The 17,646-nt window shown below is 47.6% G+C and overlaps 1 protein-coding gene across 1 annotated transcript; it reads right to left on the bottom strand.

Annotated features, from left to right (window-relative positions):
- Positions 1–1,894: 1,894 nt before the first annotated feature.
- On the bottom strand, positions 1,895–15,839 carry anln (anillin, actin binding protein). The gene is made up of 23 exons (XM_038298586.1): positions 15,681–15,839; positions 14,498–14,648; positions 14,049–14,426; positions 13,693–13,973; positions 12,296–12,545; positions 10,593–10,753; positions 10,124–10,525; positions 9,630–9,726; positions 9,019–9,281; positions 6,402–6,505; positions 6,189–6,330; positions 5,983–6,118; positions 5,732–5,905; positions 5,532–5,658; positions 5,411–5,459; positions 5,279–5,332; positions 5,019–5,051; positions 4,926–4,944; positions 4,737–4,849; positions 2,985–3,071; positions 2,804–2,911; positions 2,562–2,734; positions 1,895–2,484 (listed from the first exon to the last, which is right to left on the bottom strand). Exons 1-23 carry the CDS (start codon positions 15,696–15,698, stop codon positions 2,370–2,372), a joined length of 3,435 nt encoding a protein of 1,144 aa, XP_038154514.1. The 5' UTR covers positions 15,699–15,839; the 3' UTR covers positions 1,895–2,369.
- Positions 15,840–17,646: the final 1,807 nt, after the last annotated feature.

A 17,646-nucleotide genomic window follows, 5' to 3' on the forward strand; every position in this document is an offset into this window, starting at 1 on the left:
ATTTGTGCAATATTTTTGTAATGTCAAGCATAATAGCATGCAGAAACTTTTAGAACTTTTATTAAAATAGTAAGCTGATTGTAACAAGAAACATCAGCATTTTCCTAACAAACCAAATATATCCCAAATGGTGAAATATTAACATAAATATTTTAGTCTAGAAACATGAAGTAAGTTATGCCAGTATAACCAGAACATAACAAGTATGCTCCTGTCTCTGACTGCAGTCTGTTGATGTGAGGGGGGGTGGGGGGCAGTGAAACACCGAGATCCTCTTCTACTGGGAGCCTTTGCCTCAGCTTATTTTTCATGTATGTCAGAGAGGAGAGAGCCAGTTCAAAGGTAGGAGGTGGGGAACTGCACTTTCTGAAATAGAGGGATACTCCCGTCTTACTCAGAGCCTAAATGTGTCCAATGACGTCCGCTGTGCTTTAACTTCAGTGTCCGCTCTGCTTGAAGCTCTACAAGCTCATCCTGCCCCTTTGTAGTCAAACATTCTGCTGCAGATGTTGTGGTAAGATTGTGAAATGGATCTCGAACCCAGTAGAACTCTGCATTTGTTTGTGGTAAACAGTTCTCAAACCTTTTATTCCAGTTTAGTCAGGTGAGCAGAAAAAAATGGCAGTGTTGTGTGTGGCATTGCTAGTTGTCAGTGGAAACATATAAAGATTTTCTTTTAGCCACCCTCTGTTGCCATTGATTTTGTCTGTTGCTGTGAGAAGGGTTTCATTTTTGCATTTAGCTCATTCATGTGTTCATAAATGTTAGCCAGGGAAGCTAGTTTGAGCCAAAAGTCATTAATCTGCTCCTGAAAAGGAATGTGATGCTCACTAGCAAAAGCCAGTAGTTCTTCTCTTAGTTCATAAACTAGTTCATAAAAGCCAATGCTTTACCCCTTGATAACCATCGGACCTCAGTGTGTAATAAGAGACCCAGATGTTCCGATCCCATTTCGCTGCAGGGGGCGCCAAATAATCGTGTCTTAAGCGGGCGGGACTTAATGTAGTTGATGATTTTGACCACTGTAGCATCCCCACTCCAGAAGAATCCGTATTTGAGATACCGGTCATTGTAGCGTCTCATCTTTGGCCTCTTTGCTCCCCCTGACTCTTCAGGTGTTGCTTCAGGTGTGTTCAGACGCGAAGGACCTGAACTGCTTCGCTTCACAAACCTGTCCATCATTGTTCGTCTCCACCGGGGACACTGCCATAGCATCGCTGTGTAGAAGTGACTCCGCCATGCCCCCTCAACCCAAATGCATTATTAGATAATTATTTTTCTGTCATTTTTTCAAAGTAGTAAAGAAAACATAAAATGTAGCCCCTAGTTTTAGAATATATTTGCTTACATCACAATAAATTTACAAAATTGTTAAAATGTACATTCAGTATAAAACTCATCAATCTATGAAAATATCCTGCGGTACCCCTGTAGTAACCCCTCCGTACCCCTAGGTGCCGCTGCTCCCATTTGAAAACCCCTGCACTAGATTATGGTTCCTAGCTTCAGGTATTAAAGGAAAAGTCCAGTCAGCAAGCAATGATCAATGGATCATGGCAGGAGGGGGGGGTTACTATATTTGAACAAAAATGGCCGCTCCCAGACTCTGTGATCGCAACAAAAATAGTTTTTATGTTTTTACTGATTAACGCTAAATCCATTAAAACACTGCAAACGTTTCAGGTATAAATAATGATCCATTGATTATTCCTGCTGATCGGACTTTTCCTTTAAAGGTGTTTGTGTTTCTATCAGGTGTGTTCTTCACCTGGATGCAGGTGAGAGGCTGATTTTTTTTATGTGAGCGTCTTTGAACTGAAGCCTCTGCTGTTTGTGGCAGCAGCTAATCCGATTAGCCCTGAATGAAAAAACAAAAACAAGTCAGGAGATTTTTTTAAAAACCTGTATTCATTCTGAACACTGAAAAAAAGGAGCCATCTTTTATCCAATCCTGTTTAAAAACACTTGATCAGCACCTGCAGGTGCTCGTTACTCCCATTACATCAAAAACATAAATAAAACAAGCTTTAGTAAACCACTGAGCAGGAAGAGCACATCGCCGTGGCAACCGGTCCCACCGGCCTGAACGGGCCGTGGCGGGGCGGCTCCATCAGAACCCGTCCTTCCATCAGAAAAATTTCAAACCCAAACGCCGGAGCAGGAACTGCATCGGTCATCAAGCCTTGCTGTTGGTCATCGCGGTTAGCTAAAAGCGGCGCAGAGCGGCTAAATGTGGCTATAAAGGTTAGCATTACAGGAGGAAGCTAGCCGTCCGTAAATCTATGGCTTCTTCCTCTGGTTCTCGTCTCAAACAGGAAAACATCAACATTTCTTAGATATATTGCACTTATATATGGGGGTGGGGGGGATTACTGGGGGCGGGAGCAGGCGTCTGGCCGCCACATCCTCAGATCCACCAGGACCTGGTTCAGCTTCCTCATCCACAGGTTCCTCTCCTCCTTGGTGTCGGCACTCAGCCAGTTCCTGGAAGCAGAAGGAAGCTGCTGAGTGGCTCTGCTGTGGGCCGAACCGGTCCGATCCGGTTAGGAGGAGGAACCCACCTGGTGACACACATGGTGTCGGTGCACTGGCTGACCAGCGTCTCTCGGTCGTCCTTCCTCTGCGGTCGGACCGTGATCAGCTCCAGCGTGTTGGGTCTGGCGCAGAACTCCCGGTTGGCGGGCTCCACCTGCTGGCTGGTGCAGCTGGCCAGGTTGATGCGACCGATGGGGTTCTGGAAGGAGAACAGAGCGTGACGACCGGTTCCAATGGCGGTTTCTACGGGGGAGGGGTCAGCCGGTACCTTCCGCCGCTCGTCATCAGGGTAGGTCCAGTAGGAGATGTAGTACCCGGACAGGACGCACCACCTCCGGTGCCACGCTCCGAAGCCGCTGACGTCCTCAAACATGGTCTGCGTGGGCAAAGTGGATCCGGTTAGAACATGGAGGAACCCGGCGGAGGTTCTGGTCACGGCTGCTACTCACCAGGAAGCCCCTCTCCTCCACGTTGGAGTCCACCTCACACTGCAGCCTCAGGTGGATGTGGCCCTCCAGCGGGCACAGGAACGGCACCTGGAAGGAGGGGGAGGGAGGAGTTTAAGGCTGGAACCAACAGTTGTCCCCGCAACCGAGACCCGGTTCTACAGAACCTCTGAGTCAGCTGCTGGTTCTGTGCTTAGATCAGTCTCTCAGACCTTCTGACCCGGTTTAGGAACCATGGGTTGATGTTTGTAAAAATGTTAAAATAGAAAACTGCTTCATTTTTGTTGTTAAAATTCTTAAATCTACAAACCCTGTAGAACCTGGAACATTCTGGGCATTCAGGTCCATACGTTTAGTTTTATATGCTGCTGTATCCGATACGCTGGAGGCAACAGTTGGAGTTTTCAGATTCTAGCGCGGTGATGTTCTTTTGATTTCTTTTATTAAACATCATAAACCAAAGAACAGGATTTGGTTCTGCTGGGATTTCAATACATGCTGCTGGACTGATTTCTGAAGCGGCGCAGGAGAAACTAAAGGCCTGGTTATCCTCCCCCAGCAGCGTGTCGCAGATATCATTGATTTCTGCCCAATATTGAAGCGTGGTCTGCGCTGTGTTATTCCATGCCCCGGCGCCAGAGGGCCAATCGGGAACTAGCTGTGGGTCTAGATACGGCTGAGGCGGTGAGGAAGTGGGGGCCAGTTTGTGCGACATCATTCACTGTGACACTCTGACCACCTGGATTCTGGGTAAAGGAGGGGCGCTACAGGCCCGGCTTAACATTGGACCTGAAATAAACATCTTTCCTGGAATATAAAAACCTCCAGACCCGACGACCAGGGCGTCTCAGGCTGAGGGCCCCGCGCATACGGACCAGTTCTGGTTCCCCTCCTTCCCGTACGATCGGTATCAATTCATCTGGGCTCAGAGAGCAGAGAATAAAAGAACAGACCAGTTAGAACGGACCGTTCTAACTGGTCTGTTCTAACCGGTCTGTTCTGGCTGCATATACAGAAGCTCTGACCAGGCAGGGTGAGCAGACTATTTTCCTTCTGTCTCTGTGCTATAACACATTAAAAAATTTTTTTTCCCACTTTTGACTGGAACAGATTATGAAAAGTTATTAAAAAAGATTCTAGAAGCAAAGCTCTAGTCTGTGCAGCATCTAGAACCAGAACAGATAGAGCATTTTCATCTATTAAAAACATAATGAGATCTATGTGTAAAGAAAAGAAAAACGCAGCAATAAACTCTGTGGGACGGTTTCTATGGTGACGGAGAGGCGATTCTCAGAGAGATCTGGGAAGTTTCTCCAAGTTTTTCTTTCTTTTTTCCCTAAAGAGGTGAGAGAGATCCGCTGCTCTGACCTGCTCTGTCTGCTCCTCCTTATTCTGGTTTCTGTGAGGCTCAAAGAGGATCACTGCTTGATCTGTTTCTGTCCTCCTGAACTCCTATCATGGGGAAAGTTTTCTATTTTAATGCTGCATATACCCCAGTGGCTGTAAAACTGACTCTTTCCCCGTGAGATTAACAGATTTTATTTTTTAATTTCCTCCAAAGCGGATGTGTTTAACGTTGTAACCGCGTCTCTCTTCCTGTCAGACCCATTAGTTGCTGCTGAATTGCAGTCTGACTAAAACAGACCTGGGCTCTATCTCAGTCGGAGCTACGCTGCCCCCTGCTGGAAATCATCCCCGTTGACTTTCAATGAGCTCTAAACACCAGGACATCTGATTGGTGGTTTTCTTGCTCACCTTCTCCAGAGGAAACTTGTTCTTCCCGATGGAGGACAGCGTCAGGCGCTGAGATCCAACCAGAACAAAGTTGCTGCTGCGCACGGCGTTCGGACCCCCGGGGCTGGCCAGAACTGCAGATGGCGAGGTTTGGTCAGTGGTTAGCTGGACAGTTTCTAGCGGTTCTGGTTCTGAAGTGGTTCTACGTACCTGGCGTCTGCGCGGTTTTCTGAAAGAACAAGAAAGAGCGGCTCAGTGAGAGCAGAGGAAGAGGCGGAACAGAGAGGAGGGAGCTGGACTTACCGTGATGGTCAGGAACCGCTTGGGAGTGATAGCCTGTAGATAGAAGACAGGATCAGACATGGAGGCAGAACCAGCAGCTTTAGCCCCGCCCACCCTGTGCGCCCCCACCCTGTGAGGAGCAGAAACTAAGCGTCCGTACCGACAAACACAGACCGTGGGCCTCAGAGACGAGTCTCCAGACGCTCTGGAAACACACGGCTCCTGAAACGGCTGCTTCTGACACCCAGACCAAACATTCCCCTCACCGCGCCGCGCCTTACCTTGGATTTAGCCGCCTTCTTCTTCTTCTCGCTGCAGAGCTCCTGCTTCTGGACCTGAAAGAATCCAGAACAGAACAGTAAAACCATGACAGTACGGTCACCATGGAAACAGAGACCCTCCAACGGGCGTACCAAGCAGTAGACGTCCAGGTCGATCCTGAAGTCGCTGCAGACGTCCGACCTGGACAGGAAGAGAGGAGGCCGTTAGGACAGGAGCGTAGCCGTTTGGCGCCGCGCGGCGTCTGGGACTTACAGGGTGAACTTGGTGGGGAAGGTCAGCGTGTCGCCGCTGAGGCCGCGGTGAGTGCTGGCCAGCGGCGTGGCCACCATGTTCTCCGCTCCGGCACGTATTACGATAAAAAACGAATGTTTGGTTGAATCTGGGAGGAAAACAAACCACAGCGTCAGAAATGGAGGAGGAGCCGGAGAAAGACTCCGCCGCTGCGGTCCTACCGGGCCTGTTGGCAGTGGAGCAGACGAAGTCGGCCTTCAGCGGCAGGCGGAGCTCCTGCAGGGTGATGGATCCCTTGGAGGCAGCAGGTTCAGAATCCGCTGAGCTCTTCTTCTGCCCAGCTGGCTCCCCCTTCAGGCGCTCCAGCTCGGCCTTCAGGGCCTCCCTCTTCTCAGCTGGAGGGAGAGAGGGAGGGAAAAGGTCAGCGACCTCGAAGGTCAGCATGGCGCCCGAGTGAATCAGAGGAACTCACTGGCCACCAGCAGCAGCCGCTCCGCCTCCGCCTCCACCTGGGAGCCTCTGCCGTGCTCCTCGTCCACGCAGCAGTTCAGAGCCTGGCTGGCCTGATGGATCACCGTCTGCTGGAGGTTCATCTCGCTGCTCAGCATCTGCAGACACAGCGCCGTTAGCTCTGCCGGAGCGTGGCTCGGCGCCGCGGAGCCGTGCAGAGACGCGTACCTTCATCCTCTGCTTCATGCTGAACAGGCTGGCCGCGCGAGGCTCCTCCGCCCGCTTAGAAACATCCTCCTTCCTCACGATGACCTGCTTCACCGCCGGGCGCTCTGGTTCCTTCACCCTAATGGACCTGTAGGCGTCGATGCTAACACACACACGACACGGTTAGCTAGCAGCTAGCACCCCCCCAGGCCATGGCAGATCACAGCTTCCCACCTATAAGGCAGCTTATGGTCCTCGTCGCCGTGAGAACGGGTCCCCTGCAGCTCTTCTCTTGGGGCGTCTCTCTTCAGGAGGAAGGAGCTGGCTGGGGTGGACGACTGCAGGGAGGTGAGAACAGACGTTTATACACTGCTCAGAAAAATGAAAGGAACACTTTGAAAACACATCAGGTCTCATGCTGTTTCTTTATCCTGATAAGGACTGGGTGATGCGTTAGGAATCATTTGATGGAAACGAAAATGATCAACCTACAGAGGGCTGAATTCAAAGAAACCCCGAGAAAAAATGATGCGGCAGGCTAGTCCATTTTGCTGAAATTTCATTGCAGCAACTCAAAATGGTATTCAGTCATTTGTATGGCCCCATGTGCCTGTATGCATGCCTGACAACGTCGGGGCACGCTCCTAATGAGACGGATGGCGTCCTGGGGTTTCTCCTCCCAGATCTGGACCAGGGCATCACTGAGCTCCTGGACAGTCTGAGGTGCAGCCTGGCGGCGTCACATGGATGGAAACATAATGTCCCAGAGGTGTTCTATTGGATTTAGGTCAGGCGAGCGTGGGGGCCAATCAATGGCATCAATTCCTTCATCCTCTAGGAACTGCCTGCATAGTCTCACTAGAGTGTATCGCCCACTAGAGGACGTGGGGCCCTCAGGCCACCCTCTTGGAGTCTGTTTCTGATTGTTTGGTCAGAGACGTTCACACCAGTGGCCTGCTGGAGGTCATTTTGTAGGGCTCTGGCAGTGCTCCTCCTGCTCCTCCTTGCACAAAGGAGCAGATAGCGGTCCTGCTGATGGGTTGTAGACCTTCTACGGCCCTGTCCAGCTCTCCTGGAGTAACTGCCTGTCTCCTGGAATCCCCTCCATCCTCTTGAGATTGTGCTGGGAGACACAGCAAACCTTCTGGCAACGGCACGTATTGATGCACCATCCTGGAGGAGTTGGACTAGCTGTGCAACCTCTCTAGGGTCCAGGTAGCGCCTCATGCTAACAGTAGTGACAGTGACCCTAGCCAAATGCGAAACTGGTTTAAAAGAGTCAGAAAGATGAGGATGGGATAAAATATCAGCGGCCTCCACCTGTAAAACGTTCCTGTTTTGATGGTCGTCTGGTTGTTGCCCCTCTGGTTCACCTGTTGTTCTTTTCATTAACACCAAAGCAGCTGAAACTGATTAACACCCCCCTCTGCTACTGACCTGACCAAATCAATATCCCACAAGTTTAATTAACTTGATGCTTGATTACAAAGTGTTCCTTTAATTTCTTTGAGTAGTGTACGCAGACGCCTCGTCGGGCGCAGATTCGCACGTCACCGCCATATTGTATGTGGGAGAAATTAGTGAAGGTCTGATGTAGTGAACGTTGATCAGCTCAGTGATTATAGCTGTACTAAACTAGTTATGTATACACTCTGAATACATAAAAAAAAGTTGTCCATGTCATTATATATATATAACTATATGTCAAGATTATAGATACGCCTCTATCAATCTATTTTATAATGTGTGTGTGTGTGTGTGTGTGGAGGGGAATCTAAAAATCAATTGGTTAAATCTAATCATTGTGGTCTTCATTATTTCATAAAACTGTCACACGTGGACCTTCTAAGATCTGGTTTAGACACAGATTAGGAACAAACTTTTTAGGGGAGTATTAAAGAGATAAAATTACTAATATGAAAAAATATAAGTAGCAATAGTAGTTTTAGAGTCCCAGGACAATAAAGTAAAAAGAAAACATTGGGACCAAGTAGCACTAAATTGGTGACTTAGAAACGACGCTGTCAAGGAACGCTATGGACAGAGGAAACATGCAAGAGGAGGAGAGTTTAGTGTCGGAGGTCGTGGATGAGTCTCCTCCGTCATCCATTTTTTATTTAGAGGAGGAAAGCGGGGACGAAGATGTTGTGGAAGAGGACGCCAGGGCGGCAGAAGCTTGGTTTGGTGTAGAAGGCTTCCAGCCGTACATGTTTGAGCCCTTGCCTCGCAACGCTGCCAGTTCTGTTAGCTCTACGCCTGCCGAAGACACAGACGTCCATCCCCGTGAACACTGGGACGCAACTCAATGGGAAAGGAAAGGATTCTGGTTTCAACCGCTGCGTATATTAGCTGCGACACATGAATCAAGATGCTATGACCAAAAACATTTGATTGACAGATGACCGTTGATATATGATTGGCCGAATTTAGGTGTTCAGGCTGACATAGAACTAACTGGCCTGCAGAAGATAACGGGAAAAACGATTTTTAGACAGGATTTTTTTTTAAATACAAATTTAGTACATTTTGGGACAATATGGTCTGGAACCACATTTATATACATGTTTCAGCCAGAATGATTTGACATTAAATATGATTTCCCTACGCCTTTATTTTTATACTTTATGAGAATAGAGTCAGTAGAACGAAGCGAAAGGGAAACGAAAATAAACTTGTAACACAAAACTAAAAACATTACGAATAAAAACTATAATCTGAGATTAAAGGTATCTATCAGCAGATTTGCCCCATTCAACATGGCGGCCGCTCTGACTCATCCGCAGCAGACTGACTATGAATGAATGAAAAAAGCTGTGGAAACGCGTTAGAAGACGAGCAGCAAGCTTCTCACCATCAGCCGCCTCTCCGGACTCGTTACCACGGCAGCGACCGTCTCTGCCAGCGGAGTGAGGAGCGACATGGAGGAGATGTTTAAAGCATCTTCCTCCTCCTCATCCTCCTCCTCCAGGACTCCATCAAACAGCTCGTTGATGACAGCAGAGTTAATGGACTGGTCCACGCTCACCTCCTGCTCCTCGACCTCCTGCGTCCTCCCCGCTAGGCTCACGGGGCTGGAGGTGGAGGCTGGGGGGGTCCGCCCCACCCCAGGAAAGGCTGTGGGATAAACAGAGGTCATCAGGTTCTCCTCTTCTCTTTGCTCTCATCTTCCTTCGTTTAATCGCCACAGAAGAAGAAACCAGCGGCCATCAGCTGCAGGTTTGATGCTCGTTTAGTCGGAAAGATTTTATTCTAGTTTCATTTCTGAGCAGAAGCTCCTGTTGGTTTAGAAGCAGGAGTTAAAGGAGAAAACGGAAACATTAAAGGATCAGGAACAGCAACTATTCCTCCTCAACCAACTGATCTCAGATCTGTTTCACTCTGAATCAGGAAGTTAGTCGCTGGGTTTGCTCTGAAACAGGAAATGTAACGGAGCGTCTTCCTGTGCTGCACAGAGATCCGTACCTGGAGGATGGCGGCTGGAGGGCGTGCTGGGCTCCTCCCTGGGCTTCTCGCTGCTGAGCTGCTCCTGCAGTGGTGGTGCTGTGGGCTCATCCTGTACCTGCAAAGCAGAGCATCTGTTAGACCCCGCCCACTGGCAGAGCTGACCAATGAGGCTCCATGTCGCTTTGACTCACTGCGGGACTACTTTAAAAAAATATATATGTATATTTTTCAGATATTCGTTTCTAATCTATTTCCAGATCATTTCTGTTTCTGCTAAACTGAGTAGAGAAGCGTTTCTATTGGTCAGCAGTGACTGGATCTGGATGGCGGTTTAGAGTCACTTGAAAAACAAAATAAAAAATGTAAAATCTTCAAAAATAAAAAAGGAAAAAGCAAAGTTACTTTAAAAACTCAAACAAATTTTCAAACAAATTGCACTTTTTTTTAATTTCCATTTACAAAAATTTAAAAGAATTTCCAAACACAAGAAGAACCCATCGTCAAAAACCAACCTTGTCGCCTGCATCGCTCCTGCCTGCCCGCTGGGCCTCGTCGGCCCTGGCCGCCGCCCGCTGGGCCTCGTCGGCCCTGGCCGCCGCCCGCTGGGCCTCGTCGGCCCTGGCCGCCGCCCGCTGGGCCTCGTCGGCCCTGGCCGCCGCCCGCTGGGCCTCGTCGGCCCTGGCCGCCGCCCGCTGGGCCTCGTCGGCCCTGGCCGCCGCCCGCTGGGCCTCGTCGGCCCTGGCCGCCGCCCGCTGGGCCTCGTCGGCCCTGGCCGCCGCCCGCTGGGCCTCGTCGGCCCTGGCCGCCGCCCGCTGGGCCTCGTCGGCCCGGGCCGCCTGTTGACCTTTGCCCTCCCAGACAGTCTTCCCCTTCTGGAATCGGCTGCGGATCAGAGCCAGCTCGGACTCGCGCTCCTGTAAGGAGGAGGAAGTCATCCATCGTTTCCAGCCTTGCTGGGACGCTGGGGGACGGTAAACCTACCAGCTTCTGCCTCTGGGTGAGCTCGGCGGTGGCGGTGTGAGCAGCCTGGGCGGCCCGCAGCCTCTCCTGGACCAGCTTGGTGTTGGGTGAGGCTGATGGAGTCCTCTGCTCTCGATGCTCCTGACATCGGTCCCCAAAGCGCTCCAGGAAAGATTTCACCCCTGGTTGGAGGAACGAACATTTTTAGGCTTCACCATTAATCAGATTTATTGCCCAAGTTTTCTTAGATTGAATATAAACGACTCAAAGAATAAAGGGAACCCTAAAATAACATCCTGGACGTGAATGAATGAAATATTATCTCTGAATACTTTGTTCTGTCTAAAGTTGAATGCGCTGAAAACAGAAACATAAATCCCTTTTACCGATCCCCGTGGGGAGCAGTGGGCCGCCACTCTGCAGCGCCGGGGAGCAGTGGGCTGCCATTGTGCGGGGCCCAGGGAGCTGTGTGGGGTTAAGGGTCTTTCTCAGGGACCCAGAGTGACAGTCTGTGGGAGTGGGGCTCTAACTCAGAACCTTCAGGATTTCAAGCTCTATGCCCTAACCACTATGCCGCTGCTCCCCTATTAGCTAATGGTGGTGTTCTCTAGTAAATGCCAGCATCCTGCAGGGCGTTGTCCTCATACCATCCTCATGGAGTCGGTTTCTAACGGTCTGTGCTGACACATGCACATTAGTGGCCTGCTGGAGGTCATGTAGCAGGGCTCTGGCAGTGCTCCTGCTCTTCCTCCTTCACAACACCTCACAGCTACAGCACAGCTCTCCACAGCTGGCACTGATGGTCCATCCTGGAGGAGCTGCACGACCTGAGCCACCTGTGTGGGCTGTAGTAAGGCTGACCTCAACATCACGGTAAAATTACCTCGCTATTGATAAATGCTATCAGAAATAAAGGCACGTGCAGGAAATACAACTGATCTATCTATAAGTTATTTAATGAATAAATTATTTTAGTTAAATATTAAAGGTTTAAACATTCTCATTGCTGCAGGTGATAAACGCGTTACTTTGGGTTCACCCAGTTTTCAGCTTTTCATCTTCTTTTGCTTAACATCTATGGTGTCATTTTGAACTGAGTGTGCAGTGACAACAGTCTGCATCGTTTAAACTCGCACACCTTCACTATAAACTGATCTGCTGCACGCTGAACTCTGACAACGAGCTCTCCACTTCTTCTCTGCTCGCTCAGCTTCATCTCAGCTTGACTCCACAGGATGAACTGATGTCATTTGGTTTGCAGCTGTTAGACGCTTCTTCACTGGACTCCTCTGCCATTCTCTTTATGTTTCTGACGGCATGGTTTGAGTCGTGATTAGACACCTGCTGCAGTGTTTGAGGGGAAGCAAATACCAGCTACCAGCGCAGTTCTTTGACTGATGGGGAAATTGTTGTCAGTTACCGTAGTGAATGAAGGTAACGGTGAAACTCCGGTTTATCGCCCAGGTCTAGGCTGCAGAGTCCGCCTCATGCCACCATGAGTGTTAAAGAACCACAAACATTCAAAGTGAGCAAACATCAGACAGAAAGGCCGATGAGTGGTCTGTGGTTCCAGAACCACTGCTTGCTAATTGGCAATAATTTCCACCTGTCGGATCTTCCATTTGATCAACAGGATGTGGAATTGATGGTCAACCAGTGTTGATTTTCCCACAGTTAGATTGAATTTATAGTTATTTACGGGTTCCCTTTAAGCAGCAGCTCACCTGGACCTCCAGCCGGGGTCGTTTCCTGACGGCCTGTTGAAGCAGAGCCGGTGGCTCCGTCACGGGGGCTGGCGCTGGGGGTTACACCCCTGGGGAGAGGCGGAGTCTTCAGCGGACTGGATGGGAGGACGGCTCCCTGCTTGGAGCTCCTCAGGGCCGACTGATCGGCGGGTCTGGATGCAGGACTTTCAGCCTTCTGGGGGCTGGGAGGAACGGCCCGAGCAGACTTTACCGGAGAACCCAGAGTATCCTGAAAATAAGAACATCCAGCTGTGAGTGGATGGAGAGGGGTGGGCTCTTCTTCCTCCACCACAGAGTTTGTACAGTTCATCATAGTTAGCTCCACATTTAGTTGATTTCATTTAGATGTATATTTTCTAATGGGTGCAAACTTTAGTTAAAATGTCTGAATGTTTTACACTTTTTCTTTTCTTAGATTCTGCAAATGCAGATCAGCTGGAGGTGGAAGCCAGGAACAAACCACCTTCCCAAAGAACTGAGAGGGATTTAAGTTGACTTCAGCTCATTTTATCATCTCAATATTTACTTATTATGTGTGCCAAGTTAAAGATTTGTTTATGTTTTAGTTTAATTTGTTGTTTCTGTTATATTTTGCTTCCCCCATGTGGCAGGCTTAGTAATGTAGCAAAGGATTGTGGGAGATTTAAAAGGGGCCCTGCAATTCAAGACCGTTTAAAGCCACATGAAATAAAAACTTAAGGCAAACTTGTGAAAAACTTCCATAGAGGAAGAAAAATAAACCCAGAGGAAATAACAGATTATTTTTAATCAACTACTGAACTGAATTTACAAACTTTAGTTTTGTTTCCATCATAGCTCTGCTTTCATTGCAGGCGAACAAACATTATGCAGAGGTTTGCTGCTGCTGCTGATGTGGGAGATGCTGATGATACCTGCAGGATTTTAACGCTTCGCATGTCCAACTCCGCTGCCCTGATTCCCATCGTGCCTCATCTACATTCCCTGGTTCTAGTTTTAGCCGTGCACAAAACTCTAGGCTGGACAGCTTTATTTAAATGTAAACTTTGCCTGGTTGTTCAGATAAAAAGTTAGCGTTGCATCACCCGCGGTCCGGCCGCAGCATCGTTTTTATTCTGCTATGGGAACAAATAACGATTACAGTGAGCCGGTCAGTAAAAAATGTTCAATGTTTGCTATGGATTACAAGAATAAAATAATATTTCTGTGGTCGGGTAGAAATATAAAATAACGGTAACTTTATCTCCTGGAAGTGGATCATGTTCTTCAGAGGAAACGCCCATATTTTCTCCTTTGTATCGGGTGATGGGCGCATCGCTCACGGCTTCCTCAGGGCGTTCAGCAGCCATGCCTTCAGTGAAACAAATGGTTCTGATTCCTTTCTCAGGTTTACGTACCGGCTTGGTGGAAGCAGGCCTGGCGGTTGCCATGGAAACACTCGGCGCCCTGCTTTGCTTGGCCTCTGCGACTCTGGTGGGGAACCTGGGAGCAGCGGCGGCGTCAGGCTTGGCTTTGGGGATGTGGGCGTGGCTCAGGTCGTCCTCCCAGGATTCAATGGTGGCGGCCAGGTGGGCCAGTCGGCCCCTTCGCCCTGCAGGAGCCGAGGGAGGCGGCTGGACGTCAGCCGGCGCCTGTCGCTGAGTGGGGGGGGTGCTGTCTGGCACCACATCAGCAGGACCTGAATAAAGAGAGCGGCAGCTTTTAATCGGGAGAGGATGAAGGAAGCGAGGAGCCTCAGTCTGAGAATGATCACCTTCATCACCATCCCAGCATTTCCTCTGCTCCGCCAGCCTCTGCAGGCGGGACTTCATGCCAGCAGCAGAGGGAGCCGGATCCTCCTCTGCCCCGTTCCTCTGCGGGTCAGAACCAGGGGGTCCGGTCGCCGTCGCTCTAATAGTTGGAGTATCCTGTCGCTGAGCGGGGGCAGAGTTCTCCTGCGGAGCGGCGGGCCTCAGAGAGGACGAGGACCGGACCCTGGCAGGGCCCACAGGGGGCTTCTTATCCGTCAGAGGGTCCGATGGAGCGGGGGCCACAGCGAGGCTCGTGATTGGCTCCTGGTTCTCATCTGGTGCAGAGTTTTCCTCTGAGCACCTGCGTTTGGACGGGGAGGGCTTGGAGGAGATCTGAGGAGCTGGAGTGAGATCAGAGGATCAGAGGAGAGTTCAGCTAAACCAACATCATCATCCTCATCAACACGCTCACCTTCATCAGCAGCGGGGTCGCCGACGGCGCTGTTGGACTCTGTCAGTGGCTCTCGAGGCCTTTTCACCATCTGTCTGTTTGCTGCATTGGGACGCTCTGCCAGCTTCCTCTGGAGGTTCTCCCTGCGGGCCCGGGTCCGCTCCAACAGTTTCTGGTTTGACCCAACAGAACATCAAACATCTCTGACATCTCATCAGGTCTGTTCTTTAGAAAATCAGCCTCCAGGAAACCAGAGGAACTGTCAGATTAGTTCATTCTTGCTGAGTAACGTCACTCAGCCCTGATTCAGGTCTGACTTTCAAAGAACAGCAACATAACAGCCAATCACATTTAAAACGGTTTGGATGCAAAGAGAGGAGGAGGCTTTAGCTCTTCCTCCTCCCAGTCTGTCACTTCATCTGATTCACTGAGCTCCACAGGCCCAGACACATTCCTGGGCTCTGCAGCAGGCCGCCATCTTGGCTGCAGCAGACAGATCAGCTTCAGGAATGAGCCACGCCTTCCTGTCCGGACCGAGGAGCAGAACCAGGACTGAATAAACATCAGAGACTAACTGGATCTGACAAACTCAGCCTGAAGCAGGGCTTCCTTTAATCTCACTAGGCTCCAGTTTTCAGCTCAAAGCTGAAACTGATTTAAAAACTCAATTTTACACTCTGGATTCCTAGCAGAAAAACAAGAATAAACTGAACTGGACTCGAACTTTAACGACCAATTCAGCTGCTAGCACTCATTAGGTTTTAGTTAGCATTAGCAGCTAATATTAACAGTTCAACTCATCGGGTTTTAGTTAGCATTAGCAGCTATTATTAACAGTTTAACTCATCAGGTTTAAGTTAGCATTAGAAGCTAATATTAACAGTTTAACTCACGAGGTTTTAGTTAGCATTAGCAGCTATTATTAACAGTTTAACTCATCAGGTTTAAGTTAGCATTAGCAGCTAATATTAACAGTTTAACTCACGAGGTTTTAGTTAGCATTAGCAGCTATTATTAACAGTTTAACTCATCAGGTTTAAGTTAGCATTAGCAGCTAATATTAACAGTTTAACTCACGAGGTTTTAGTTAGCATTAGCAGCTAATATTAACAGTTTAACTCACGAGGTTTTAGTTAGCATTAGTAGCTAATATTAACAATTTAACGGTTAGCCGGCTAAAGCTCCGTTCACGTTTTCCTCCCACCTCAGTAAACGGGTCCATATCGGCCAGCTGGGATCCTCCTGGGCGGTACTGGTTAAACTGGGACTGTACCAGTTCAAGCGATGTGAACAGAGATAAACTAGTGAAGCCAAACCAGAGGCGCTCTGTCTGAACTGCTGCCGTTCAAATTTTGAATTTCAGCGCTGCGCCCACTGCGCAGACTCAGAGCAGTGCGCGACAACCAATCAGAATCCACGGCATGGACGTCATGCTCTGAGCAGCCAATCACAGGAAGGCAGTTTTACTGTTTGTGTGGAAAGAGGAATACTTTAGTGAAGAGTCATCAGCGCCTGAGAAACAGTGAAAACTACCAGAAAAGGAAACCAGCAGCTAAATATGTCACATTATTTCACAACCTGCTGGAAAAAATAAACAACACCTGATGACGTCAGCCTTTTTCCTATTTTCTCAAATATTCTTTCTTTTAAAGATACTGCATAAAGACAAAAATGCAGTATTTACTGTATAGATGTAATATACTGTATGCTTTGTATGGACATATGTTTATATATGCATATATTTGTATATGCGTATATATCTAATTTCCCTTTGGGATTAGTATTTTTGAAATTAATATATATATATATATATATATATATATATATATATATATATATATATACAGAAGGGCATAGGTTCAATTTAAATATTGTTTCTCTGTTTGTCTTTATTCTATTTCTAGAAGTAGAAATAGTCAATTAAATTGCACTATTATATTGTGGAACCCAAACTATTCTTTCTAAACAAAAAATAGCAGATGTTTAAGCATCATCATTGTTATACTCTATAAAATAAATAAAAACTGCTATTTATACCTGATCTGCCTCAAAGGGTCATCAAAAATTTAAACAGTAACAGAGATGTATTAATAAAAGGGAAACAATCACATTTTCTTTTTCAGATGGCTGTGGCTAAGAATCAGAATGTTGATACAGTCTTTGCTTGTCTTTTTTAACAGCAGTCTTCAGAACTCCTGTCTGACTTAGAATATTTAGCTTTATAATGGAAAACAAAGGTTTTTGTTAATAAATTGAATTATACTTCAGAATTACATATTATTTTGGAATACTAAAGTTGGTTCCACAAATCAAACCACTCTCTCTCGCTTCTTTACAGAAGTGCAATCAGCGACTTATAGATGATATTTAGTTTTTTAATCGGGACTAGTTTGGTACCCAAATATTAACTGTACTAACCGCGGTATTCTAGCGTCAATTTTCTTTTAATTACGAGCCCTCAAGCGCGCACACACGGACTAGAAAACAAACAATCAGAAAGAGAGAAGGCGGAGCTTAAGGCAGAAAAATCAGAGAGTGCATTTAAACAGCGCAGCACAGTGACATGTCCTGCTAATTGAAAGTGACAGGAAAGACCTGGCAGGAACTCCGATGGAGCAGCTGCAGCTACCAGGCTGAGGAGCTGCGAGAGGAGAAGAAGCGACTGCTGCGACAACGCTGGACTGTAAATTATAAACATGTTGCTCACATCGAATTATTGCTAGGGACAGGTAGGTAGATCCAAGATTTTGGGACAACTTTTTCTGTCTACTCCTTACATTTAAAAAAGACTCATTAGTTTTGTTCCATTTAAGCTCATTTATAATATTGGCTGTTGGTATTTAAAGAAGATAAAGAATAAATAAAAAAGCTATCTATCTATCTATCTATCTATCTATCTATCTATCTATCTATCTATCTATCTATCTATCTATCTATCTATCTATCTATCTATCTATCTATCTATCTATCTATCTATCTATCTATCTATCTATCTATCTATCTATCATATTAGCACCATGATAATGTTTTTTTTGTATCAAAGCATAAATATCTACATTTTTGTTTCCTTTTTATTGGATTTCCAACTATTTCTAAACTTTATCAATATTGTAAATCTACATTCATACTAATGAATCTGATTAAACTGGAAAAAGGAAAATGTTCCATCT

This window comes from Cyprinodon tularosa, unplaced genomic scaffold (assembly GCF_016077235.1).
Source record: "Cyprinodon tularosa strain WSP-4 unplaced genomic scaffold, ASM1607723v1 ctg1110, whole genome shotgun sequence".
NCBI lineage: Eukaryota > Metazoa > Chordata > Actinopteri > Cyprinodontiformes > Cyprinodontidae > Cyprinodon > Cyprinodon tularosa.

Excerpts from the sequence above, each read along its gene's own strand:
- anln (XM_038298586.1), bottom strand. Across the intron at positions 5,659-5,731 it reads CTCCACTGCCAACAGGCCCG|ATTCAACCAAACATTCGTTT; the intron begins GTAGGACCGCAG and ends TTTTCCTCCCAG. Across the intron at positions 2,912-2,984 it reads TGGAGGAGAGGGGCTTCCTG|ACCATGTTTGAGGACGTCAG; the intron begins GTGAGTAGCAGC and ends TTGCCCACGCAG.